The sequence below is a fragment of the Pezoporus wallicus genome, unplaced genomic scaffold (assembly GCF_028554395.1).
Source record: "Pezoporus wallicus isolate ANWC-B61680 ecotype Strahan unplaced genomic scaffold, APGP_CSIRO_Pwel_v1 contig_8000, whole genome shotgun sequence".
Lineage (NCBI taxonomy): Eukaryota > Metazoa > Chordata > Aves > Psittaciformes > Psittacidae > Pezoporus > Pezoporus wallicus.
Genome location: NW_026635009.1, coordinates 706,032 through 733,956, shown reverse-complemented (window position 1 = coordinate 733,956; position 27,925 = coordinate 706,032). Strand labels below are relative to the sequence as shown.

The following is a 27,925-nucleotide window of genomic DNA, read 5'->3' as shown; positions in this document are numbered from 1 at the left end:
AAAACATTTCTGAAAGCCTTACAACTCTGCACAACAGCAAGAGAAGCAGAGCTCAATCCCACCAAGTTGATCCCTGGATTTTGTGTGTGAGGCTTTGCCTCAGCTTTTCTCATCCATTCTGTTTATGCCCTGTAGTTTGGTTCCATATGAAGAAGCACTATACTTAGAACAGTATGTGGATACAATTTCTTTACTAACAGAGAAGAGGCTCCACAAATGCTTTCTGCACCAACAGGAAAGAATGAGTCCTGGTTTTATGCAGGCAGATACAGCCTGGATCATTAAAGGACTCTGTAGCTTTCAAAACAAAACAAAGGAGATTAAAACTTGCTTTTCTCCTAGAAGTAAATGGAATTACTTGCTTTCAATCCTTCCTCAACAACCAAAAGTCCAACTAGAAAAATGGAGGGGGTGGGAGTAGGGAGCGGGAATCTTCATTAAGTTCCCACTGAGATAAAGAAGAATTCACATCTATCGAAATTAATTTTAAAAAGCACATCTTTGCCTGTGGACAAATGATAGGAGCTTACACACATATCAGCCATTTCTCTCACATTCCCATAAGTATAAGCAAAAACCTCAAAATTTCTGATTCTATTTGACTTACCAGCATCTTCTAATGGACACACAACTAAGACTTCCTGTAACTCCTGGCAGAGCACTGAGGGACGGACTGTCAGGAGCTGCTTGTGCAACTGCAAACTCACTTCTTCATTCGTATCTACTACTTCTTTTTCATAAAAGTCACACTGGGGGATAGCCTTGAAAACTCTAAATATCACAAAAACTCTTATCCTCTTCCTTTAGCAACTTCAAACATAAGCCTTCTCTAAACATGATACTACATAGTCTACAAGCTCTGAAAAACTGTAACTACCCCAACATTTTACTCCAAAGAAAGGAACACCAACACACTATTTCAAAATTAAACTCTGCTGAAACCATTGTGTGAATATGCATATATCCAGACAGCTAGATCAGCAGGCCAAAGTGTACAGCATGTTCGGCATCTGCCTTGGTGCTTATCCTGCTCACCTAGAATGACTGAGGTCCTCACGCCACTTCACTTTTTTTGCCTGCTGGTACTGAAGCTAGGGAGACTGCACTCACGGACTAGTGACACCCCAGGCAAATGTATCTCAGCATGTCAGGTCACAGGAGTTTTAAAGTTTAAACAGGCCCTTAAAAGTCACTGCACTGCACTGAGAGTAGTGCAAATGTTACCCCAACCCACTAGGGTTTTTTAGAACATTTACTCTCATCAACAGCTATTAGTAAATAGTAATTTTATCTTATGCAGCTGTACCTTTGTGTTACAGATGGGACAGTCATTCTAAGATACTCAAGTGATGCTCAAGAGAGCAAGGACAAAACAGTACCCTTCCAAAAAGGGAGTCTGGTTCAAAGGAAGTAAGAAACAGTTAAGTTCTGTAAGCAAATCTGACTGCAGTGAGGTTAATATGGTGAGAGGGGGCACAGAGATAGATTAAATGGGGGGAGGAAGGTGTGCAGGTGACAGCAACCTTGCTTGTGCTGTTGACCTTTTAGATTAAGTATTAAATAAAACCAATCTGTTTAATTCTCAGACAAGAACTTTCAACATTAACATTCCTTGGGTGTGCAAAGAATCAAAATCCTGGGCAGCAAGGCTTAAGAAGATTAGCATACAGTCTTTAAGTGTCCATTAGGTACTTTCAACCTGCAGTCTCCCCCACAATTTAAAACTAAGCTGCCTCAAACTCAGCACCACCCTTAACAGAAAACACATCTCTTCCTTGAAGCAGTTTGCCAGTGCTAGGAAATCCCGCTGCTCCACTAGCAAGCACCAACCAAAACAGCTGATGCAGCCATAAAACTCACCACAAGAACGCAACAACACATGCCACCGCATATCTAGCCATCACCCAGCTCTGAGAAGCGGAAGAGTGCAGTCCACAAGACAGGAAGACAGTAGCACACAGTACCACAGAGGTGGTATCTAGAAGCCCAGTGAAACACTGCATGTACATAGGCATTTTCTGAAACTCCATTACAACTTCAGCTTCAAGTAGTAGCCACGACGGAAACACCAGAAAACAAAGCAGCCAGAGAATCCGTAAGGACCAAGACTAGCATTACTACTCTCCCACTATTAGGAACAATGCAACAAAGTGGATACAGAGTGCTGCTCATGAGGACAAGTTAGCCAAGGAAGAAGAGTTTTCCAAAGACACCTTACACCAACTGGAATACACAACTGTTCTTTTTCAGGATTAGAAGAACCCAAAACTCAACCACACCCAGAGGATCTTCAGCTGGAAGAAACAAAAGGCAGACTCCACGTGACTTGGAGAAGGATGACAAATCACAAAGTCATCTATGCTCTTGGGAACCAATATATCTAGCGAAAAAAATGTGTGGTGTAGTTATGACGTGGCAGAAACGGCTATACAAGAATAGTGCTTTCACAATAAAAGAATCCGGCATCAGAAATCCTATATAAACTAGCTGCTTCCAACATCTTAAGTTTAGATCTTGTTTCTACCTGATGTTTCAATCCCACAAGCCAAAGAACTGGAAACTCTTTTCCAGAAGCTTTACCATAAACTGAGTTCTGACACATGTATTCCCTAAAGCTCTTCAAAAAGAAAATGTCTCATTCTAGGAAAGGGAAACATTTGATGACAATCTGTAATTTAACCCACACTGAGAAACATGAAAATTAGCTTAAAAGATGCACAAATACAAGCAATGTAATAGGAGGTGAGAGTCACTTTGGAACAGCTGGAAAAGATAAGTATCTTGAAGTCTTAATGATTTTTTAAATATTTGCTGAGTAATATCTTAATAGTTCTTGAAACAAACAGTACAACAACATGTGCTGAGACGTCCAATTTTATTTTACTCGTAAGGCTGTTCATTAGCTCAGTGCTGGTTTTGGCAAATACCCGATGAATACATGAGTTCCTTAACAGTCTACAAAAATCCACATCTCCCTCTTAGCCCTGCATTGTCCTCAGTAGCTCTCACCCCAGTTTTGTTTTCCCCCCAACTTCTACCTCTCTGTCCTCCTTTCCTCCAGACAACCTCTTTTCCCATACAACCCGTTTCCTCCTCACAAGGATTTTCACTGCTTTCCTGCCCTCCCAGAGGCCTCACTGCAGCTAGCACCTGTGTGCTTTTGCAAAGGCACACCTTGTTTCAGCCGAGCAAGACCCACTCTGCAACGTTTCCACACCACCCTCCCTTGCACAGCTGGTCTTCAGTTCACCCACAACAGGCTGCACTCACCACTCTACGTTAAGGAAGAGCAAAAATACCGCTATGCAAACACGCGATATAGCTGCTAACCCGCAGAAAGCGTATCTCTGGCCTCCTTCCCAGGACAGCACACCACTTTAGTATGATGGCAGCAGCCAGTCACCGTTATTACTCGCACAGCCCTGAGTAATGCAGACGAACAGCCAAACGCGGGTCACTTAGGAACTCGTTTCGTGTCTCCCAGGCAAGCGCCCGCTAACCCGTCCCTCCCTACAAGCATTTTATTTCCCTGCCGGAAACCCCGCACACGAGGCACACCGGGTCCCATTCTGCGACTCGGGATCGGCAACATCGAACACAGCCAGAGACCCGCGAGCCCCCACGCCCACGGCCCTGCTCCTCCACGCAAGCCCGAGGCCGCTTCACGCCGGCGTATCACGCACGCACCGCTGGGGCCAAAGGGGCTGGCGCACGGCCGGGGCGCGCCCCAGACCCCCGCGCTCTGCCTACGGTGAGCGCCGGCATGGGAGGCTCCGGCTCTCCCCCGCCGGAGGCAGCCTGTTCGGGCTCTGACCGGGGCCAGCGGCCAGCGACCATCCCTGTCCCACCCGGCTTCCCACCATCCCTCAGTGCCGGCACTGGCAGCAGCCGCCGCCGCCCAGCCGAGACCCTGCAACCCCATCCCGCCGCTCACCCAGAAGGGCTCGTAGGCGTCCACACTGCAGAAGCTCTCGATCCCCATGGGGCGCGGAGAAGTGACCGCGGACTCCCGCGGCAGCGCTGCGCTTCCTCCTCCGCACCTCTCCGTGCCCGGGCAGAGACGGGCCGGCACCGCCAGCACGGCGCCCTGATTGGCTCCGCGGTCACGGGGATGCAGAGCCGCAGCGCCGCCACCGCCCGCGCTGCGCAGCGCCGCCTCGGCGGGGGCGGGCGGCTCGGAGCTGCGCACCCCAGCCCGGCCCGGCCCGGCCCGGCGGCGGCGTTCCGCGGGGCGCGCATCGCTTTCGCACACGCGGTGGCCTGTGCCCCAGCCCGGGGCGAGGACGGGTCCCGAGGCTGGGAGCTTGGCCGGAGCCTAACACGTGGTCGGCTCAGGACACCCCGCGCCGCAGCAAGCCTCGCCGGGGCGGAAGCATTGCCCCCCTCGTTGCACCCCCACCTCGCCTCCCTCCAGCAGCCTTCCGGATCGCGCACCTCCCATCCGCACCGGCGGCCGGGGCTGCCCGCAGGCGCTACTGCGCGCCCTTCTCCGGGCACCAGATACAGGACCCCCACACATCCCCCATGGAAAGGCACTGCAAGCCAGAGCCTTCCTCAGGGAAGGACACAGTGAAAGCCCTCACCTTCAAATACTTTTATGTCTCAACGTGAAGCAGTTAAACTGCTTTCAAAGCCCTGAACTACTTCGAGTTGACTAACATGAACTGAACCTAAACGGCTTCATCCACAACCAACTTTACACCAAAATCTATACTGGTTCAAGTAACTGCACAGCCCCTAAAACTGTGTTTGGCTCTGTCTCACGGTGCACTCTTCACATCCAATTTAAAATGCATTGGTTAAGCCCACAGACAGCATCCATGCTCGGCTGACTATCTGACACACCAGAAAACACCAGCTGGAGCATGTATGGCACATAGGCCAGAATAGCGTCATACCCTGCAGGAAAGCAGGGTGGTTATGTGCTACACGACAGAAAAACATCTGAAACCTTTAATTATATGAGCTACATAAAGAATCTCAATTTAAAATGTTCTTTTGCATCCAGAGCAATTATGGTAACAAACTTGTCAAAAGAGACAAAGCTGTAGGAAGAGAGACAGGTCTTGTTTGTCTAATGCGTAAGTAAAATGCAAGAATCACATACAAAGATAGTCTCACAGGTTGCTGCTTTACTGGCCTGCATGCCTTCACTGTAGTTTTGGAGCTGTGCTGGTGGCTGGCTGTGGCCAAGCTGTTCATTCAACTGCAGCAATACTGATCTGTGCCCCTGTATCTCTCATTTCCAGGGTGTCAAGTCGAGGAGCAGCAGCAATGTTCAGCCTCCACCAAGGCTCTGTATGCCTTGATGAGCTGAGCACAATCATTACAGAAAGATCAAACCAAATTCGGTGTCAGAAGTGCAACAGCTCGTATCAGTTTAACCCATACCTTAGTTCATACAGCATTAAAATCTTTATAGTACTGTAAGAGAACAGCTAAATGTTGACATCTGATTCCTCTTATCTTTATTAAGAATATTTGTCCTGGTTTGTGCATTCATCTTTAAATTCATCTTAAAATCATAGTAAATACCTTGGTGGGTTGCTTTTTGATGTCTCAATGCTATCACACCTGTTGTAAAAGTTACATCATAGCCTCCCACATGTGTTACCCTACTGCCTGTCAGCTGTAAGGAATACTTTTTTATCCTGGCTACTCTGCATCACATATGAAGAATAGTAACTCTGACAAATAATACAAGATACCCCACAGTTGCTTGTATTATTTAGTAGCCCTGTAGGAAGATCTTTTCCTTTTTAACAGCATTATTAATACACAGTAAAACAGAAAAAAAAATGCAACCTCTAAGAGCTTACACTTTTACACATACTCTGTGTGCAAAAACACAATATAAACTTACAGCTGAAGTGATACAGCAGAAAAATTCATACAGGGTGGAAAACAACAACTAGAAGTTAGGTGTAATAGAACAGTGACCTACAACAACATGGAAAACTTCAGAAGGATACAGAGAAAAATATTATGACTGTGAAAACTTGTGTGTCAGGTAAGCAGTCCTTCATCACCAGTTGCACTGGGGAGCTGGGCAGCAGACTTGGGAAAAGCAGAGGCACATACTGCTGCAGACTCACTGCAAGTTCGTGCTGTGTTAAAGAACAGATTAACTTCACCATTCCCTCTAAAGGCTTTTTTCATTAATTTTATTTATTGCCCTCCATTAGAGATTCCTTGGGAGCTCATAACATAAATATTTGCTTTGAGAGGAAATGTAAAAAACCCCAACCAAATAAACAACAATAAATCCCAACAAACAAACCCCACAGTTCAAGGCTCTAACTGGTTTACTGCTTAAGACTCACATTTTCCTTCAAGCCCAAGGAGGCTGCTCCAACCAGACCATGACAAATCCCGTTTGTTCATCCACATTGGCTGCATTTCCTTTGGGAAAGTCTTCATACTTTCACAAAACAAACGCTGCCGCCTCACCCCAGCCACGTGAAGCACACACGCATGTCTCCAGTCACACCAGGGATCCTCACACACTTGCGAAACACCGGTATTCGGTTACATTTTGGCAGGTCTTTTTAATTAAAAGCTCCTCTTTGGTGATTCCCTTTAATTAGAAGTTCATCTTTCAGGGACCGGATGCAAAACTCCTCTGCCGTACATCAGGGAGAAAATCTCATTCATTCTCCAGATGTCACTTTAGCCCTTTTTGGTGTTTGGGGGCGGGGGGGGGGGGGGGGGGTGTTTTTTTCCCTCCAAATAAAGCACATTGACGTTTGTAATTATAGAGAGGAAAAAGTACCACAACCCTCAAAACACCGCCCGCTCCCCCCTCCGCGGCTGACAGGACCGAAGGGTAACTCATCCACAGCGCACAGGCACTCATTATTTTATCCCGGCTTGACGCTGCCCAGCGGACATCCCGGCAGCACCGGGGCGCTCCCTCCCACGGGCAGCCCCACACAGAGGGGAGCCCTTCCGGGCCACCGGCCCCGCAGGCTACGCGCGCCCACCCCGCCCACTCCCACCTCCCGGCACCGCGCCTGCGCAGTGGCAACGTGTGGACTCCGAAGTGTTTCGTCTGGGTGCTGGGCGCGGCTGTTGAGCAATGGCGTCGGTGGCGCAGCTCAAAGCAGGTAGCGAGGTGGGGATGTTGGAGAGGTGGGGAAGCCTGGCTGTGATGGAAGCACCTCGGCACAACGAAGGGGTGGGCGGCCGGGTAGGCATTGTACCCCCGGGTGCGTAGCGTAGTCGCCCCGGGCGCTAATGGACGTCGTCGTCCCCTCACAGCGCCCGTTGTGGAGCCGCAGCAGAAACGTCCCTGAGCCTTCGCTCAAATACTCTGGTCTTAGCGTTGATCTTGGTTTGGTTTTCACTCGTTGCAAACATCTTGATCCAGTTACATCCCACTTTTGAAATCGATAAAACGTATGTTTACGACTAAAAAAAGATATAATTGTGGCTTCTTTGAAGGCTCAGTAGTTATCTGTAACGTTCCTGCTGTTACCTGCTGGCGTATGCACAGGTGCAGATATCTTTCACTGTGAATATGCCGAAATTATGTTTATTGTAGGTGATAAGAATGCTGCTTGAATACGCTTGGCTTTATATTAACGATCTTTTTATGGTAATAGCTTTAAAGGAAACACTGGAAAGAAAAGGTGCACTTGGACAAATAAAAGCAAGGATCAGAACTGAAGTTTTTAAGGCACTGGATGACCAAAATGAACCACGTCCACCGCTGACTCGTGAAAACTTTTTAATCAACGAACTAATACGTGAATACCTGAAATATAACAAGTATAATAATGCAGCACATGTTTTAACTGCAGGTACTGGGTCTGAATTTTTGTTGTAATCAGTGTATTAACAGACATCTGCTGTTTGGCTGAGTAATTCCACTGGCACTGTGAAATTCATAAGCGGGACCAAGCTGCAGAGTCTTGTCTTCTCTTCAAAATAAATAAGATAAAAATACTCTCTCCACAGTTTTACTTGCAGCATTAAGCAAAGTTATACCGTTTGCTTTAAAGAACACTCTTTACCCCTTTTCCTTGAGGTAAATGCTTTGACAAAGTAGTTGATGCAAGAGTAGTTGATGCAAGAACAAGAAAACCTGCTAGCAGCCTCCAAAATCAAAATGCCTTTCCTGAAATCTCTCCATTTGTCTTGGAAAATTGCTAACTGTTTTTGAATCATATATCATATTCTTATCTCATTGGCATTTTGGTAAAGAAAAAACAAACCAAAACAACAGCCTACAAATGAACAAAATTTATTTGAGGAAAAAATTAAAGTAAAATGTACATAAAGTAGGTGAGAGTCTGAATTTTAGCAGTTCTGGCAATTCATGCATAAAGAATGTATCAGAAGCTTTGTTAGATGTCCTCAGCTTAAACAAGAGTACGAATAAGATAGATTGATTTTTTTTTTTTTTTTTTCCCCACAACTGCAGTTAAGCACTATTGCTACTGGCTGTGCTAAAATACCTGTATTTGAAAGCTGTTTACAGTACTGAAAGAGGAGCTGTAATTTGACATGGTACTGCCCTTACTTATCTTTGTAGGTATTGCTAACTGTATTAGAAATTTGAAGTTCTACAGTCGTGCTTAGATACAGTAATTACTACTATTTAATAATTTGATATATTTCAGTCCCCCTTGAGGGAATGAAGGCAGCCTGTACCGTAGTTAATGTATGGAATCTGTTTTGTAACAGTACTTTAGAGAGAGTTGTTTGCCTAATTATAGTGTAAGCCTTCTTTAATAATTTTCTTAGATTTCTTTAGAGTGAAGATAAAAATCTTAATATGTCATAAATTACGTAAGTATGAAGCACTAATGTTTAAGTGAGTTCCCTGGAATTATAGTATACTGTTAGATATTAATGGTCTAAAAGGGGGGGGTGTGTTCTTTTTCTCTGTTAATTGATGATATTTTTCTTAACAGTCTTAATATTTTTTCCAGAGTCTGGCCAGCCTGAAGTGTCCTTGGATAGGCAGTTTCTTGTCAAAGAGCTGAACTTAGTCGAAGGCACAAATGGAAAATCAGTGTAAGGAGTGATTTTTAAATGCACAGTATATTCTGATTTGCATATATTTTTCTCTTTATGGTTATTATAAATCCCATATAACTGATCTCACCAATTCAGATGCCTGCTTTAACATGCTGGATTAAAATTCACAATGTCAAACACAGGGCCGTTTTCAGACATGCTCCATTTAATTCTGCTAACTCTGTAGCCTTCTTCAGATAGCGTACTTGCGTGCCTAAACACAAGTCTCTTATCAGTACAGTTTTCCCTGCAGTCAGAAGTAGAAAACAGATATACTCTGCAAATCAGTGGATTGCTTTGTAGAGCAATAAAAAGATTACTGTAGTCTTAGATTAGATACAAATTTATAGTGCTTCAGTACAACTTCATTAATGAACTAGGGTACTGAAGCAGCTTTAAACATGGTCAGTGTTCTCTGTAGCTTGTGCTATCAGAATCTGTCAGGTGCTAAGGAAGAATCAAGTTCAGTTTGTGCAGTGGTGGTCTGTGCCTGGCAAAACCTGATCCTTCATACTGCACAAGCGAGAATGTGGATCTGGGTTTTTGTGCTAGGCAGGGTCCGGTCCTTCAGCTACAGGGGGTCTGGAGTTTAGCTGAGAGTGTCTCTTAAGGCAAGCTTTTTAAGAGTGTGCTGATATTTGGGGGGGGCTGTGCTGATTTATGTAATGATACTTAGCATAATTACATATATGTGTATGCATATATATACATATGTAAAGACATCCATATATATTCTAGAAGTAAACATCAAGAAGTCTGAGGAAAGGGTGTATTTTTAATGCTCATTATTTCATAGACTCATTTTGTTTTTTCTCTCTTAAACAGACCTCTCTTGTATGGAATTCTCTCTCATTTCTTACGTGATGGTAAAGATGAAAGTAACCAGAATACCCCCGCAAGAATGACTTTGCTGAATTATCCAAAGCAGAACTTTGGCAAACCACCTACTGATAGAAATTAAAAAGGTGGGTGTTCTGTCATTTTTGCTAGTTTTATTTGTGACCAGATTTTCTGTACGGTACCTATGCTTATAACAGCATAAACATGCAGATGAACACACTGTAACTCCTCTTCTGTGCAAGAAATGCTTTGCAGTGACATCTCTCTTGAAAAATTCTTCAGCAGAATGATGTTTATACTTCAAAAATAGCATTAAGCTGTGTGACCTGACCATAGCTGTTGCTCATGTATTCATTTAAGAAAGACCCTTTATATGTGCCTTTGTTCAAATAAGTGACCAGCTTACACCAGCTCTCTGCTGGTATGCTAATGGTATGCCAGTTGGCCTTGGAAGTGCTTGACTGGCCTTCAGATGTATCAGTGGTAGAACTTTCTCATACATGGGAATGTATTTTATTTATAAAACAGACATTTGAAAGTATTGCAGACAGCCAAGTTTATATGATTTTTCGACTGTGACACTCCTGTTACCTTGTGGTACTTGTAGCTAGCTACTTGTTAGATACTAATGGGAAGGGGAAAAAAAAACCCTAACTGTTTAGCTTTATTCTGTTAAGACTTTTGGACTGTTGGAGAGCTCATTTAAAACAAACAGCAGTGCTATTCTGATTTTTAGATGGTAGAATATCTGTCGTAACCTGTATGCTTTTACAGACAAGGTTTACTGCTCTGCCATTGTTGGTAAAGACCAGAAAATATTAATGTTCCAGTTCTCAGGATCAGAAAGGTCATCCACCAGATTGCTTTGCCATTTCCCTAAAAGTTAAACTGGCCAAATTGTAGTCCCTTACAGCATTACATATCTGGAGTGGGTCAGCTAGAGACTGTCTTACTACACTGGGAATTTAATACAAGAACTTAATTCTCAGCAAAATACATTAAACAGTGGGTGTATCTCTTTGTTTTTTATCTGCTCTAAATTAACTGATTTCTGTAGGAAGTGCTTAAACTTCAGCTGTCAATTCTGCATATGGGCATAAACCTTTGCTGAGGACATAATTCACATCCCTTTGACTGCAGAAGCTTAAGCTCCGAGTTTATTGCTCTATGGCAGAGCACTGCTAAATCTTAATTTTGCTTTTCTGGTCTGCGTTTTGATTGGTTACAGTTAGTAATGCTTAAGCTACAGAATGAAAGGGATTGTTGGTCCAGGTTTTTCCTTCAGAGTCGGCTTGGCCTGTCACTTTTTAATGTGAGAATTTAGTACTGTTGCCTTAGTACTATCAACTATTTATTTTGTATCCAAAAATTTGAAAAGTACGAGGCCTGAGGTATTGCTGTCATCTAAAAAGTGTGAGAGAAGTACTAAACACCTTTTCTTAACAGTTAATTGCGACAATGTTGTTTCCCTCCTGCCAGAAGAGGGGCTGAGGAAAGGAAATTTCAATACCAAAGCTGTTACGAATTGTTTCTTTGTTAGAAATAATTATTTGTATCAGAAATTTCTAAATTATTTTGGTTTTTAAACTCAGTGTATAGAAGAACTGTTTCTAAAGTATACCTTTGTACCTCAGTTCTGAAACTGACTCTGCGCAGGGTCACCTTCCCCTGTTGACTCCAGTATAATTTCATGTGGGGATTTAGTTCAGAGTTAGTTACAAAACTCAGGATTAATCGTAAGACATGACAGCATATTGCTTTTTGAACTAAACGGCAGCTTTAAGGCTTTTAACCTTTAAGTAGCTATAGTCTGAAAACTCCTTTCTGCATGTGTTTGTGGAATATGTCAGCAGAGACCTAAAAGCGGTGGGCTTAAAATACTAAATATATATTTTAATTAGGCTCCATATTCAGGTAATCTATCCATTCATAAACTTAACCCACCAAGTCTCATACATAACGCCAACTTGCTTTACATACTAGAAGTTGTTTGCTTATGTAGTTGAATGAATATCCCAACAGACCAGGAATCCTGATAAAACACATGGACTCTGGTGTTTCTGTTACTTCATTCACTGTAGCCAGGTTGGCAGTTGTCTGGAATCTAACCTTTAGTGATGCAAAGCTCTTACCTCATATAGTTGCATGGAAGCATTTTTTTTGTAAAGTCACCAGTTTCCCATGATGATATTCTGTATCAAAGTTGATAATAATAGAAAATAACATTTATACGTTTAGATGTCCAGCTGCATGACAGTATGTGTGTTTCATTTTCAGATAGAATTCCAGAGCCAGGAAGGACAGCTGGCACAAGCATCGAAGAGCCCCTTGTTACACGAAGTATGAACAAGTGATATCTTTTGTATGCTAATTTCTCATGTAAAGTCCTGTAAGAGTTCATTTAGGAAATTCTTCTTCACATCCATTTCACCAATCTATCCAGTGGGACCACTTCAGCTTGTTAAATCTACCAATGAGACAGGATGACTTTGTCATACATACTGTCCATTAAAAAAATGCTAGCAAAGGCTCTTTCTCCAGTGCTGATACAAGCAAAACTGTATAAGAAGTTAGATTAGTGATGCCTGTCTCTAGAATTTAGTCTAACAATATACTTTATAAAAACAGGTTTGCCTTATAAAAATGTATGCGACAACTTAACACTTCTGCACTTTGTTTGTGTGTTTGTGTTTCTGAATAAATTTTTTCTGTTCTATTCAGTGTGGAATTTTTAAAGTGTTCAACCTAAATATCTGAATCACTCTTTTAAAAGGGGAAACTGCTACTTTCAGGTAAGTATGGGAAAAAAAAGTTGAATAGAAAATTAAAGTACTTTAGAGGAATAGATAGTTTTAGTTCTCCAGAATGCACACTATATTTATCTTCATGCCAACAAACACATGAGTGTAAGTCTTTTCCATCTGGAGTTGCTATAAGCTGTGTAACACTTACACAAGGAAGGGTAGAAACGTGGTTTTTCCCCAAAAGACCTGAAACTCAGGCAAAGCTAAAAATAAAGTTGATAACAGATTGCTGATTACCAGAACTTTTTTTAGCTGAGGTGTTTACAGGTTTTGAAATGGGCATTTATTTTAAAAGCCAAACTTATAGGGGTATGTCAGAAATAACAGGTTAGCTACTTATTTTAACAAAATGTATAGACTTTAATGCATCAAATGATACTGAGAGGAGTTTTGTATAAATATATTTTAGGGTTGCATTCTTAAAAATCTTAACTGTTATACAAATGGTACAGTAAGTGGGAAATAAAGAGAGTTAAGAGGACATGCAGTTTGTGAGTTTAAGTGAAAGGACCCCAGGTTGTACACACCTCAGAGTTTTGCTTTTATCTTGATCAGACCCAGTTGGTGTTACAGGTGTTTTTTTTTTATTTGTGAAGCAGCCTAGCCTCTACTGTGATGTGAAACTGCAGACGAGCTATATGCCGAAAGGAAGTGTTGCGTTTTATCCACTTGAAGCCTCAGTAGTGAGTTCACCCTCTCTGTGGGACTGGCAATACTGCTAGCTCCCCATTTCCTGATACGTAAGTATCTCAGGCCTCTTGCCAGGAGGGGAGGACATGTGCTTGCAAATCCACCTCAGTCAGATCCATCTTTTAAGTCTCGTAGCTTTCTGTCAATTAGAATTGACCACTGGGTCAGACAAGCAAATTTGTCTCTGTGCCCTCAGTGTTTGCTCTGTGCAAATGTGTTGGCACCATTGTCAGGTTCAGCCACTTGGCTGAAGAGCCATCCATGTGGAAACTACCACTGTGGGACTCTACCTCATTACTCAGTCTTTCCTACCACATCAGTGCTAATATTCACAACCACTGATCTCTCAGTTTCTCTACCTATAAATACAGTAGAAAAATGGTCTTCTAAGGTGTTATTTGTGAATTACCTTCATTTTTAAATGTGCTAAAAGTGCCTCTACGAAAAGTTGCGAAAGTGAGCTTTGAAACAATGCAGGTACGATTCCCTGGCCACAGAAATCCCTGAATTTTTAACTTCGCATTTCCAGAGGTTAACTGCTAGATCCCTGTTTCTCCATAAACCAGTGGATGAAATTGTTACGTATCTGAATTTTCTCTTCAAGGGCAAGGAGAAAAGCTCTGGGAAACACAGAAGCTCTAGCGTTCTATGATGCAAATCCTCCAGTGTAACCCAAGCCATTGCATCTGCTTTCTGTCTTCCCACCGCAGATCATACAGAAGCTGACCAGGTGTCATGGAGCTCCCTGGGAAATGGATTTTTCATGGTGGAAGTTAAATACAATTTTTGTTCTGGCTGAGTAAGGCAAAGCCCTATTGGGTACTTGCCTTTCCCAAGCACACAGCTCAGCAGACTTACAGGCTCGTGGTCTCCACAGCCATGACAGCAGAGGCTGTTACAAGAGTGTACTTACTAAGCTTTGGGGGGAAGGAATAGCTGTAATCAGAGGAGAATTCTATTTAAGGGAATTTCAGCACTATTTTCTTAGGGGATGGTTTCTTCAGCTCCTTGTCAGGATCCTGAGCTGGGATGGTGGGTGGAAGCTGGCCTGTTTGCTCTTGGTGCAACGTGCTTCATCTAATCCTCTTAATACCCTCAGAGCCCAGATTTGAGCATTTGGGACAATCTCTTGTTTTAAAGTATAGCCATTGTACAAGCCAATTAAACTAAAGTGTATTTCCCTAATATTTATTTGTACAACAAAGCTTTGAAATATTTCTATGAAAATACATTGGTCTAATCACATTATTAATGGTCTAGCATTTATCCTGACAGCACATGAAATACGAGAGCATCTTTCAAGATGCAGATGTGGCACATCCTATTAATGTCAGCCTGCTTACTCTCTAACAGATGAATTCCAAGGCCTTTGCAGCATTCACACTTCCCAAAAACTAATTCCTTAAAAGTTTGAGCTAAGTGAGATCAGTATTTAGAGGAAAATAATTCACAATCCTAGAGTCACAGGTTCAGGTTTTAGACAAAATTGCCATGTAGGTGAGCATGCACAAAAATTGTTTCCTCCAATAATCAAAGAAACTCCATCTAGCTTCATTACAGACTGTGATGTCTTGCATTAACTGCCCTTGGTCCTTCTACTGACATCAGAAAGTGAAAGGAAAAAAGAAAATATATATAAGCATGTAGAAGTTTGGGGACTTTGATGAGCAAAATGCATTTCTGAGGGGTTTTTTTTTTGAGATAGAACACTAGCTCAGACTGTTACAGAGGAACTACGTTAAAAAAGGCTGTTCGTTGTCCAAGCATGGTGTCACAAGTGAAGGCGACGAGCCAGTGAAGTTTGGTGTGGTTATCAGAGCTGGAAAGCACTTTGGAAGAATTTAGAAGATTAAAAAACAAAATCTTTAAAACCAAATTTCTGCTCTCCCCTAGAACCAGAAGAAACCGTCTATGGACTCCAGAGGTATTAGTTTCTGTCATGCACAAGGGAAATTTTTGTCTAAACTTTTATCAACACGCTCCAGGGACTCAGTTACGCTTTCCTTCCTGAGCACCCTTTGTGTCAAGCTGAATCTTGGTGTCAGCTGATCAGTTTTCCGGAGGAGTGATTATCATTGGGTGATTAGGAAAAAATAAACCCAAATACTTGCTCACACTTGCAAAGACACCCTTTCAGTAGCAGCTGGTGTCCAATTGATTCAGAACTGACCTGTGTGCTTCACATACTTCACTTGACCTGCAGCCAGCATTAACCACAAAGCTGAATATTAAATGATGGTGAGTATTTTACCTCGTTAGAGTACTCTCATGATGAATTGTTCTAGTTTGGACACAGACTGCCCCTCCTGTTGCAAGAGAGCAGCTTAACACAGGCGGTAACCCACCGGGGTGCTTGTCAGTTCCAATTACATTTGTCAGCTTAGAGAAGTGTGGTTGGTAAACTTAGGTAAAAACATTTAAAAAGTTCTTACCTGACACACATTATTTAACAAATTAACATCTCCATCCGTGCTTTGCTTTTTTCCTTCCGTTGTATTCAGGTTACACTGTAGTAGTGCAGCTGAAAGTTCATTTCTTTCCTGATCGATTCCCCTAGGTTTTTCCCCAAGTACAGTATTTACAGTGCAAATACATCAAGGAGATATTTAAAAGCTGCTCAATATTTTTTCTAGACAAGTGGTTGTAACAAATAAAGCAGAGGGTTTAAATAAAGTGAATTTTCTGCCACAAAGGCATTCTTCACTGGAAATCCACAGCTATAACTGTGAAACAACTTTATTTTAAAGAAAACCCAAACCACAATTAGGGAACTCCATCTGGGCTACTATATTAGTAGATTCTTACATCAACTTCTAAGTGAAGTTTGGAGACCACTTTTACACTTGATCAGTTCCTGCCCCACATGGCTCCAGAGCACAACCATTTCAGTTCCAGCAGTAATATTTCTTAGGCTCTCCAGCTCCGTTTAATGTCACGTCATATATCACCCTCCACCGCTGCCTCTGTTAAACACACTCCTCAGGCAGCAAGCCTGCACGTGCACATGCAGCGCCCTGCAGACCAGCCAGGATAATTTCCACTCCTTTTTAAGCTACTATTAAAATGTGTCTGGTTTTGCAAAACCATTGCATGGGTTTAAAAGGAACTTTTTAGGATAACTTTGATGAATGTTAAAATGATTGTAATTTACAGAGGATCCTGTTGCATTTCATTATTTCATAGTACTTATATTCCTATTTAAAAGCTACGTTTGCAACTGAGAAACTGAAATAAAAATAAAAACAGGGTGGACTACCCTGTGAGGAGTTTCCTGCTAACAAGGGCGAGTTTCTTGGGTTTACGTCCTGGCGATCATTTCCCTTGGCTTTGCTCCAGCACAGTCACACGTGCACGAGTCTGATATGACACTGCTGCCTTTCAGGCCCTGGGAGGGCTTTGCAGTGTCCGCACCTCAGTGGGCACTGACCCTCCATCTGGAAGGACAGACTGCAACTGCTGGGATTGTGTGACTGTGTTCAGCTAAGACCTGAACATGAGTCTGTACCTGACATTTCTGAAATGACGTAGGTAAAAACCCTGATGCTCTTCCCCTCTCTTCTCTTTGCCCAAATTTGTTTACCACTGGCCAAAGCTGGAGGAAGGGGCTACAGGTCCATCATACCTGCAAGTGCTGGTACTTTGACAAAGTCGCAGCAGAGGTTTTCAGCCCAGCCTCCCCTCAGAGGTATTTTTTTTAGGGCAGAGACCAACATGAGTGTTCAAGGCCAGGTTGGACAGAGCCTTGGGTGACATGGTCTACAGGGGTTGGAACTACATGATCTTAAGGTCCTTTCCAATCCTATCTATTCTATGATCCTTATCCATCTTCCTCAGGAGGGTTTATTTTCCAGAGAAGACGGGGCTATTCATGTCAAGAGAAATTATTTCACCCAGGACTGCGCTCTGATCCTTTGGGCATACACCATATTTAGTCTGTTGCAGAGAGAGGGTTGTTTCGGTATTTTGTATTTGGCACATTGATGGGAGTTCCTAGAGGATCCTAGCTTTCCCTTTTTGGGATGTCTCCATCCACAGGTCCTACTGCACAAGGCTGTTGGCTACTAGCACGGGAAGGAGGGGGGACAGCTGGGGACTGAAGGTTTGGGGATGTGAGAAAGGTTTGACAAGGACCAGATCACTCCCTAACCCTTGCAGGGCTGGCTCCCCTATCCTCCTCTCTCCCCCAGCTCACAGTGCCTGCTGCCTGTTCTTTCCACTGTATCCTGGGGACTGTTCCCCTCAGCTATTTATCACTTCTCTTCTTCCTTTTATGGACAGAGGGAGGTATTTCTTATATATGATAAAGTATTTACAGTCCTTTCTCAAGAGCTGAGCTCTGCACTGGATTGTGAAAGAAACTGAAAAATCCTCCTGGGGAGGTGGGAAACAACCCTCTAGTCCCCCAGGGGCAAAGGAGGCTTAAACCAGCCCTAGGCTCCAGATGTCACATAAACACACAGAGACCCAGGGCAACCTCCACCCACGCATCCCTGCTACACTGGGAATAACCCTCCCCTCCCAAGCATCCCCTGAACTCAGGGATTAATCTTAGCTCCAAAAAAGCACATTGTCATGGGTGGGAAACCTGTAGTGTGCAGGATCATGACCTACCCTTTGTCCTTCTAGGCAGGGGGCCACACCAGGGTGAGGATGCTGCCAAGGCAGGAAGGAGTTAAAGGCCCATTGGCTCGGCTGAACAGCTTCACCCTAGGAAAAAGAAAAACCTCTAAACTTGTGAGTTAGGGGCACCCCTTCCATGCCTTCCTGAAAGCCAGAACCAGCCTGCTTCCCTAAAAAGTGGCTTGGGGCAGGGGCAGCAGCCCAGGGTTAGGCCCTGCTGGGAATGAGGTACTTGGCTCAGGCTGCCTTTTTTAACCCAGGTACCTAGAGGATTTTCCAGCAGGACGTGGTTTCCAGGGCCCCTCCCCATTGACAAGATTCTCCTCCTCTATATAGGGAGGCTGCAAAGGCAGTGAGGACTTGGACTGTCCCGGCTGGTGGCTGTACAGGTTCCCGACTCTCCAATTCACTCTCTGCTCCCCTAATTGGAAGCTTGTAAGTACTGCAGGGGCCAGAAATCTCTGCTGGGATGGGGCTGGGGGCTTAATGCGCACTTTAGCAAGCTGGTTATTATGCTACTTTGAAAATAGATTCAGTGAATTAATGTGCAAATAGCATAGAAATTGAAAATGGGAACAGACATGATCAAATGGTTTATCCTGACTTGTGTATTTCTGATGGGTTCTGTTTAAAACGCGTTAGGGACCACGCACGTTTGAAAGCATGCACAGATGTCCTAGCCTTAGTCACTTCTAACACTGCTATTGCTGAATCGAGCCTTCAAGACACTGGCTGCAAGAGCACAAGCTGTGCTCCAAGGCAGTAGCAGCACAGCCTGCAAGGTGCTGTGCGCTACTGGATGGAGCAGGTATCCTCTGCAATTAATCATCACACGTGCATTTGGTAATGAAGAAACCTGGCAGCCTGAGCTGCTGATCTTTAAGTATTTCTACATTTCAGTCCTTAGGATGGAACTTAGTGCACTTCCCATGCTGTTTAAAGAAAGTATAATGAAATAAAATAATTTCTTTGCCCATTACTTGTTCTTTAAACAGGGAAAATGCTCAAAAATGAAAAGAGAAAATGGAAACATTTTTACAAAAATGCCTTAGGATTACATATGTATGTTTTTAATATGCTGGGAATAAAGCTTAAGCAAAGCTGATCTGTTAATTCATTGAACTACAGTAGTTCGAGTTATTTCAAATGTGACATGCCTGTTGTTTTTAAAGGGAAAATAAGGCAACAAACTTTTAACAAAATACCGTAAGTTAAGAGGACAGTAGATGGCAGCACAGAAAGCAGCTTCAGTATCATCCCAGAACTTGTTGCTTCTTTCGCACACCTAAATACGTTTCTGTGTGTGTATGTGTGCATGCACACCTATGTAAATGCTGATATGTATGGGAGAGGCATGTGTGTGCAAAAGTAAGAAGCAACCCGAGATATTTTAAATACAAGGGAAATCAGAAGGGTTGTCATTATTATCTAACACATAAGTCTCAGTAAAACCTTTTCTAAAGTACACTAGCTTAAAAACAAGCCTACCTTCTCTTTCACTCAAAGCTTTGCCCTGTCAGGCAGCCTGCAACAAGACTCTCTGGATGGACCGATGCACTGAACTCCTAAAGTTCATGGGTCCTCAAGTCACCGATTCAAAGGCTGAAACGATGAACCCCAGAGAGCAAAGCACTTGATTAAGTAGTCACTTACAGCCGGAGCAGTACCATGGGCTGATTTGCTCAGATGTAAACAATGATTTTTATTATCTCATTTGCCATTGACACACTAGTCCCTAAAAGGTATTTGTTTTGAATGTGTTATCATTACATTTTTGCAGAACAGCAAGTATTGAGAAGAACATCACCATATATGGTAGCATGCATGGATGTATGCAGAGGATCCCGGCTCTTTATAATTCACTGGGACTTATTAGTTGCAAATCAGTTGGCTTTTCTTTTAAGTGTATTAATTTTAGAAGAAGCCAAGAGCCAGAGATAACTTTCAAACTTGTTCAAAGTCTACTCAAAAATATGGAATATTTATGAATTCTAATGACCATGCAGAATCTGATTCACTTAATAGAGTAACATTGGGGGGTATTTGAAACAGCTGTCATTTTCCAGATAGATCCCTTTTATCTCCATGTGATGCAATTCAAGTCTTTTTTTCCTTCTTTTCTAATTTTTGCAATTACTAACATAGGTAATAACCCTGGCCAGTCTCTTTGGAGTATTAAAAGAGCTATCAAGAGTTCAATCAGAGTTATGTAGTAACCTGCATTAACAGAGACCTCATAGGAGACTGAGGCACTTGCAGGCAATTTGATTAAAGTACATGGAAAATGCATCAAGAAAAAGCCAAACAAAAAAAAAAAACAAAAACAAAACAAACAACAACAACAACAACAAAAAAACAAAAACAAAAACAAACCAGACACAAAACCCCACAAAAACCAGCCCTGTGAAATTACTGAAAATGTTCTTTCTTTAAATACAGAGTTGCCCTCTTTCGTGGTTGAACAACCATAAACTAGTCCTGTTGATACCTCCACTGTCAGATGAATGTGTCCATGATGAAAGTAAGCATTTGAGGGGTGGTCCTGGTGACCAGAGGGAGAGGTGAAAGGCCAGAAGGGACTGATAACAGTGCTCGTAACAAAGCTAACTGTGCTCGGAACCAGTTTCCAAAAAATCACAAGATTAGGGCTCACCTCTAGATTTTCTTTCTTTTCAAGCAATGCTCAGTTTGGTAATTCGGTTAATTACTGGGAAAGTAGAAGATGAGCAACCTGGAAAGGACATAGTCAAGAAGTGCAGTTTGAGTCAAGCAGCAAGTTGCTGCTACATGCTTCCATCAGAAACCACCTAGGAGAGCGGGACTTCGTTTCTGAACTTAATTCACATACTTGGTTATATGGTCCTCTGTTCTGAGAATTATTCCCTGTAGGGCTGTGATAAGCTTTGATATTGCACATCCTCTCCATCCTGCAGAGGAAGGCAGAAGTATCCTTTATCGTCTGCTTTGAAGATAAGCAGTCCCTCTAAGCTCTGACCTAGAAGGCAATTCTGCTTGGCCAATAACCTTTTAATTAAAGTGCACTTCCTGGAGATATTTGTACTTTGCCCTTGAAATAATATACTCAGGATAAACTGATTGTAAAGACAGCATTCAACTTCTGCTACCAACATAAGAGAAAAGACAGTGATGGTCAGCCTGATGTATCTGCAGTGGCACAGCAGAAGTAGGAATAGAAAATAAGCTGTGGAAGTACGCATGCCCATGTATATGTGCACATTTGGGGTTTAGACAAGTGTGACAGACGGATCCAGTTTGGTGTAATTTGGCAAGTTTCTAAGGCAAGAAACTTCGTATCAGTAGTATTTTTGCGATCACTTTTTCTCCTTTTCCTCCTCCCTTCCTCAGAATAGCTCACCTCTGAGTATAAAAGTATTTACCCTGGTACATGATGTGGGCTATCATCTAAAAGAATCACAGAATGGTTTGGGTTGGAAGGGACCTTAAAGCTCATCCAGTTCCAACCTCCCTGCCACAAGCAGGAACACCTTCCACTGGAGCATGTTGCTCCAAGCCCCGTCCAATGTGGCCTTAAACACTGCCAAGGACGGGGCAGTCAGAGCTTCTCTGGGCAACCTGTGCCAGTGCCTCAGCACCCTCACAGGGAAGAATTTTTTCCTAATGAGGTGATCTCCCCTCTGTCAGTTTAAAGCCATTCCCCTTTGTCCTGTCACTACAGGACAGATTTCTTGCAGGCCCCATTTAAGTATTTGAAGACTGCTGTAAGTTCTCCCCTGAGCCTTCTCTTCTCCAGGCTGAACAAGCCCAACTCTCTCAGCCTGTCTGCATGGGAGATGTGCTCCAGCCCCCTGAACACCTTCATGGCCTCCTCTGGACTCACTTGAGAAGCTCCATATCCCTCTTGTGTTGGAGGCCCCAGAGCTGAATGGATGAGAACCTCTTACCAACTTTTGCACAGATAATACTGATCTCTGTTTATCTTCACAAGCTCTATAGGTAAAACCCAGGAACTGGCTAAGGGGTAAATTTTGCCGTCTCAGGGAATGTTCTCAATAAGCAATAATGAATCTTTCCCCTTTGCCTGTCTCCTCAATATCAGTCATATGCTGAACCAGTGCAGTTCAGTCTCGATCAGAGATGGATCTAAAAGTTTATTTCCAAGTTTTAGTCAGAAAGCTTCAGCAGCTCACTGGTTCAGTGCACAGCACCCCACTAAGGCAAATCTAGTTGATTTCAGAAACCTTCCTTTATTATTAACATGCATTAATTATTTTTCATTCAATCTGTTAAACTAATAACATTCGTTAATCCACACTTCATAACTCCTTTTCCTTTTTTGTTACAGTGGTACTCAGCTGCTGCTCAAACTTTATCCTCCAATTCCAGAAAATCAGTCATGAGAAGTTCCTTTTACACAAATCCATGCTTCTCCTCATTGTGTTTCAGAGAAGTTATGAGATCCAGCTCAGACTGTCTATTCCCTACTCCTTGGAGGGGGTCTATTCTTATCACGTTTAAACTAGTCAAACATAGTGCTTAGATCTAGGAGATAAAAGCCTGTATTTCCAAGCTCTGCAGTTCATGCCACCTCTTTCACCTTCCAACCTCACCTCACTCTCTGAAAGACTGAATTTAAACAATAAGGTGCAGAAAGTTTTTCATGCAGGAGGTAGGAGAACATAGCAGGATACAGACAGACCAGCTCTTCATTTCACACTGTAATCTGTGGAAGATGTTTTTGACTAAACATGTAACAAGGAAAGGAACCTTTCCTTGGTCTTTGGGCAGCAAAATAGCTAAGAACTTCTGAACTGTCCCACTGGTGATGTGCTTTGTAGCAGAACAACCGTTTTACCTTCAGCTGAGTTTTTGAGGTAGATTGTGAGGATGAGTCAGCAGTTTGATTTCCACCATCATTGTTTGTGGGCAGCCTCAAAGTAGGAGGATTTGAGTGTGAAATTCAGCTTTGCAGTTCAGTCCAGTTTTTGGTGTTTCTGAAAGCAGTACCAAATTCCTACTGATTTGAATGTGCTGTCCCTTGGCATTTAGCCATGAACAGCATGAGCCAACCTTCCTGATGCTTCAGGATGACCAGATAGCTCTCTGCTGGGCCTAGGATGAACTGAAATCCTCCTGCTCCATTGCTGCAGCTGTTCCTCCCACACTGCTGGGGCAGCAGGGTGGACAACATGCCTTGCCCATTGCCACCGCAGTGGGAGGAGAGAGGATACAGCAGGCTCCCGCTTGCTGGTCTGTGAGCACCACGCTCCTGGAGCCACAGGCATAGTGGTGGGGCAGTGCTCCCTTCATTCCCCTGTCCGGGCGGCTTCACCCTGCAGCCGCCAGCTGGAAAGCTCAGCTGGAGAGAATACCATCTCCATTATTGGAACTGTGCAGCTCTACCAGCCCTCTTGGCAACGAGGGAACATTTTCTGCCTTAATCCACACAGAAGTCAAATAGTTTCCTCTTGCAGCTCTCTTTCAAGAACCCTCTGGGAGCAAGTGAGGGGCCACATGCTTCAGAGCTCCCTCGCAGGGACCTTATGGCAGGGAACACTGTGCACAGGCCAGCAGCAATCACAGATCCCAGCTGTCAGGGTCTCCCTTATGTTCGTTCACCCATACCACCAAACACACTGCATGTGCACAGATGATTTGGGTAAATCCTCCTGCTGGGGATTTCCAGGCAAGGCCGGTGTCTCTAGAACAAGCACATTTAGAGGAGAGACGTTCTTTCTTCAGCTGGGAGAATTGCCAAGGGAGTTTGAGGAGCTGGGGCATCTAATTTCCACTGAGTTCCGGTGGGATATCATCTAACTCTCTTAGGTGCCTCTAAAATCCTGGTTTTGTTTTTAAGCTTTATGTCACCTTCTGCACGATCTGTGCTTCTCTACCAGACCCCTCACACAGTGTAACCTTGCAAAAAAACATTAATCTGTGGGAAGGCTTCAGGGAGGAATATTTGGAAACCAATCTCTGATACTCCCCAAGAACAGGGTGTCCATTTGGCTGCATACCACATAGCTTGGTCTTTACAAATACCCTTCTGCTTATGGGTTGATTGCTGACATCTTTAGCAGTCAGCTCTCTGAGCTCCCTCAAGGTTCATGTTTGTTTGAATGCTGCAAATATTAATTTCATTCTCAATAAGGAAATGAAACAGCCTCTGTCTCCCAGAGATGTTTTTCTTGGGCATGCACACTTCCCTGCTCCCCACTGCAGCTCCTGCCCAGCTCCCTTCTCTACTCCTCTGCATGGCAGGTTTTCTGATCAGCACCACTCTTCTGCCCTGTAGCAAACCACAAGTAGTCCCGTTTTTATTCCTTTGCTCATTTGCAGCTGTCATCCCCATAGGGCAGAGCAGAACACTTACGAATGTCCTAGCATTACCAGCCCACATCTTGCAGCTACATCCTAACTGCCAATGGCCAGAGCAGGAGAGAAGCCGCTTCTTCCCTCTCAAATATGGTGCAAAAAAGACAGAACTTTCCTGGAGCAGATACGTCAGGCTACTTTACCCAAGTGTGACTGCAAGATGCTGTTTTATGCATGTGCAACTGCATGATGCAGATGCATCACCCTTCCAAGCTGAGCATCATGGTTCAGAGTATCTAACAGCTGATGCAGTTTCCAGGCTTGTTTTATGTCTTCTCTCTCTCATGTGGTAGATGTTCACTCTTCAGAAATGATCAGCTCCCACTATTTGAAGGAGATAACTAAATTAATCCTCCTTCACCAGCAGTACTTTTCCCTTGTTTTTTCTTTTGATCTTTTCTTAATCTTATTTTTCTCCAAATTAAATGGTATTAAAGCGATTGGAAATAGTCCTTTGCAAGAACAGCTTATTTCTGTCTTTTCTGGAGCATAGCCTGGGAACTGCTCTTCCACCGAGTATTTCGTTATTACATTGGTATTTCACTAGACATTGAATAGTATTTGGGTGATGAGAAATTTTGCATGCATCTGAATTCATTTAACTTTGTGATTGGCAAGACAGGAGGATGCACAAAGCTCTTCAGCTGGTAGTCTTGGTGCAGTTCTGAGTGTCTCATTCCACAGACATTAGTTAGGCCTTACTTTTCTCTCTGATCTTCAGTACAACATATAAGCCCAGGTGTCCTCATTTGATTTAGCGCCATGTAGATTGCGATTTCAGACACAATAACAAAGGCATGGGAATATGAACACAGATACTGTAAGGTACCTAAGCTGGCATACAAAAGTATCTGAACCTGTGGTGCTTTGGATCTAGCTCATGACAGATTTGACATACGTGTTTTGCCTGGGACATCTCCACATTTGCCTCTTTTTACAACAGAATATTTTGTTTCCTCAACAGGTGTCTACTGAGTCAAAATGGCTCAAAAAGCTCTCAGTGACGATGAGAAATTCCTCTTTGTGGACAAAAACTTCACTAACAACCCACTTGCCCAGGCTGACTGGTCAGCAAAGAAACTGGTTTGGATTCCATCAGAGAAACATGGATTTGAAGCAGCAAGTATTAAAGAAGAGAAAGGGGATGAGGTGACAGTTGAACTAGCAGAAAATGGAAAGAAAGTGACACTGAGCAAGGATGACATCCAGAAGATGAACCCTCCAAAGTTCTCCAAAGTAGAGGACATGGCAGAGCTGACTTGCCTCAATGAAGCTTCAGTGCTGCACAATCTAAGGGAGAGATACTTCTCAGGTTTAATTTATGTAAGTAGAATCAAACACACACATGGCATTTCCTATTGCATGCTACCATGTCCCATCACAAGCAAGGTGGATCCCACCACTGTCAGTGATAAAGTCCTTGTGTGTAACACTGCTATGCATGTACTAACCCCTCAGTAATGGTATCCTAAACCATTTAGTGGTTTAGGTGTATTATGTGCTTTATTCCCCATGACTCTCCTGCTTCTTTACTAAATTAAAACACATGAAGGCTTCTTCCCCAAAACTTGCTATTTCTGAAAGGATATTATTGGTTTGGAAAGTACTCTTTGATAGCTGAATAGCACCTCAGTCCTGCTGTTTGAAATGTAAAAAATACAAAACCCCAAACAGTAGGGACATTTGGATGACTTCAACATAAACCTGAACAAGTTTCCAGTAACCTGCAAAAAGAACATATGGAAAAGCCAAATGATGAAGTCTCAGGAAAAACTCCCACTGAAAGGCAGCTGACAAGTTTTGGTTTGGTGAGTGCTTGAGTAAAACCTTATGCTTGAATAAATGAATCAACCCACTGGAATTCAAGTGAGAGCAGTCATAAGCATCAGTGTGTTACTGAATTGAAGTCATGCATCCACTAACATTTTTCACCCCCACCACTGTTGATCAATTTACAGATTAGGCAGGCCTGGACAGAGTATAATCTCTATGTTAATGTGAACTAGGGGCAAGATTATTCTGTCTTCTAGTCCACAAATGTATATTGATACAAGCATATTTTGACATTAATAACCCTGTAATCTATCTGCACCAACAGTTAGCAAACTGCAGAGTAAAAAAGCCCAGAAAGTTTCCATGGAACTTAGCTGTTATCTTTGATTTTACCAGGAGGACCCCTATGCTCTGCTGTAGAAAACTAATTTACAGTTTCAGCCTACAAAAATTTTACTTGTGTGGCAGACCACTGATGAATGAAAGAGACTACAGAGTTTAAGTAACAAGGTTTTAGAAGCAGGAGTAGAGTTCTCATTATTAATACAAGGAATGCTAAATTGGAAAGTAGGAAATGAAGCAGAAAATAAGATAGTTACATATAGTACAACAAAGGAACTATTTTATTGTCATGCATAACTTCAAGGAGCTAAGCTCAAGATTTTTCCTTCAGGAATGTACTAACAGACATCATCAAGATTCCTGAAAGAAGACATTCTGTCCATCTTTTCAGTATTTGAGTTTATTGCAGGTGAACATACAGATCTATGTGCTGTTAGAACAGGCAGCATTAGTTATTAAAATACATTTTTTCAAAAATGTTCTGCATTGTTGCAAATCTGGAAGTAGAAGAGCAGTGGGATAAAAAGCGTGGGACTTACTTCCTTGTTGCTGTTCTCAGCAACGGTATGCACAGAAGTTCTGGGATTTCCAATGTGTTTACTTTGTAGATTTTTTGGTGGAATTTTCACTTTCTACAGGAAGAGAAAATTCATTTCCCAAAGTGGATAACACAACTAGAAATCAAATTGCTCTTCATGAAGACAGAACTGAAAAGGTAACTGAAATTAAGTTTTTTGTCTCTTGAGACTAGATTTTAAGATGGTGGTAAATTAACAGTTACAATAAAATTAGTTTTACTTGTATTGAAACAAGATTTTAGAATTTTCAGGAACTAAAACCCATTAAAACTCTCCAGCCCTACACAGCATTGCCCTGCTCAGAGACTCTTAGACCTTTTGAGGAAAAAAATAGGTGGCATCTAAACAGAATTCGAGTCTCATCCACTTGAAAAACTAGCCGTAAAAGCAACCATCTCCTGACTTTGCTATGCAATGCCTCCATTACTCAATATTAAATATTATTAAATAAAAGGAGTCAGCACAGAAATTCAGAATGACTGTACACTGGAGAAACATACTTGCCTTTTCCATCACCGCATAGTTAAATGGCAACACGCTTCTTGCTCTTCTAACTCATGTTTCACATTACTCAGAACAGAGTCTTCCTTGTCCACACACAAATTAGACCAAAAATTACTACATAAACATCAATAAAATAGCAACACAACTTTGGTGGATCTGGGAGTAGAATCAAGTTTCTTGTGCCTGTACTCACAGGCACCACTAATTCAGTTTTCACCTAACAGTGCAAAATGCTTTCTTAAATATAGAAAGGTATATGTTCATGTTGGAACCAGAAGTGGGATTCTTCTGCCCAAACCTAGGCATTTACCATGTAGATGTGTGTATTTGTGCCAGTCTCTCTTAAATACCCATCAGTGGTGGCTGTCCAAGGGATGCACAAGCTCGGTGCTCCTA

At 42.8% G+C, this 27,925-nt stretch overlaps 3 protein-coding genes and 1 long non-coding RNA gene across 9 annotated transcripts in view; 2 read left to right on the top strand and 2 right to left on the bottom strand.

The window, feature by feature from the left end:
* ABCC1 (ATP binding cassette subfamily C member 1) overlaps window positions 1-4,150 on the bottom strand; it is a 53,449-nt gene extending 49,299 nt beyond the window's left edge. For all 4 annotated transcript variants that reach the window (XM_057408175.1, XM_057408342.1, XM_057408429.1 and 1 more), the window contains exon 1: window positions 3,935-4,150. In XM_057408175.1, the coding sequence (XP_057264158.1) occupies window positions 3,935-3,982 (48 nt within the window). In that variant the 5' untranslated portion in view covers window positions 3,983-4,150. The remainder of the gene's footprint in view (window positions 1-3,934) is intronic.
* Window positions 4,151-4,584: 434 nt separating this feature from the next.
* Window positions 4,585-6,640, bottom strand: LOC130595819 (uncharacterized). Its single transcript, XR_008971408.1, has 3 exons — window positions 6,451-6,640; window positions 5,108-5,313; window positions 4,585-4,899 (listed from the first exon to the last, which is right to left on the bottom strand). It is a non-coding gene; the product is annotated as an uncharacterized LOC130595819 (long non-coding RNA).
* Window positions 6,641-7,045: 405 nt separating this feature from the next.
* CEP20 (centrosomal protein 20) lies at window positions 7,046-12,580 on the top strand. Its single transcript, XM_057408048.1, has 5 exons — window positions 7,046-7,106; window positions 7,605-7,802; window positions 8,937-9,021; window positions 9,850-9,989; window positions 12,142-12,580. The coding sequence occupies exons 1-4, from the start codon at window positions 7,079-7,081 to the stop codon at window positions 9,983-9,985; spliced, it is 447 nt and encodes a 148-aa protein (XP_057264031.1). The 5' UTR covers window positions 7,046-7,078; the 3' UTR covers window positions 9,986-9,989; window positions 12,142-12,580.
* Window positions 12,581-18,229: 5,649 nt separating this feature from the next.
* Window positions 18,230-27,925, top strand: part of MYH11 (myosin heavy chain 11) — a 61,785-nt gene continuing 52,089 nt past the window's right edge. The window contains exons 1-2 of one of the 3 annotated variants that reach the window (XM_057407922.1): window positions 18,230-18,413; window positions 25,297-25,655. In XM_057407922.1, coding sequence (XP_057263905.1) covers window positions 25,314-25,655 — 342 coding nt within the window. In that variant the 5' untranslated portion in view covers window positions 18,230-18,413; window positions 25,297-25,313. The remainder of the gene's footprint in view (window positions 18,414-25,296; window positions 25,656-27,925) is intronic. The other 2 variants (XM_057407765.1, XM_057407850.1) reach the window with 2 other exon arrangements.

Excerpts from the sequence above, each read along its gene's own strand:
- CEP20 (XM_057408048.1), top strand. The coding sequence starts at position 7,079 with ATGGCGTCGGTGGCGCAGCTCAAAGCAG. Across the intron at positions 7,107-7,604 it reads GGTGGCGCAGCTCAAAGCAG|CTTTAAAGGAAACACTGGAA; the intron begins GTAGCGAGGTGG and ends TTATGGTAATAG. Across the intron at positions 7,803-8,936 it reads AGCACATGTTTTAACTGCAG|AGTCTGGCCAGCCTGAAGTG; the intron begins GTACTGGGTCTG and ends TATTTTTTCCAG.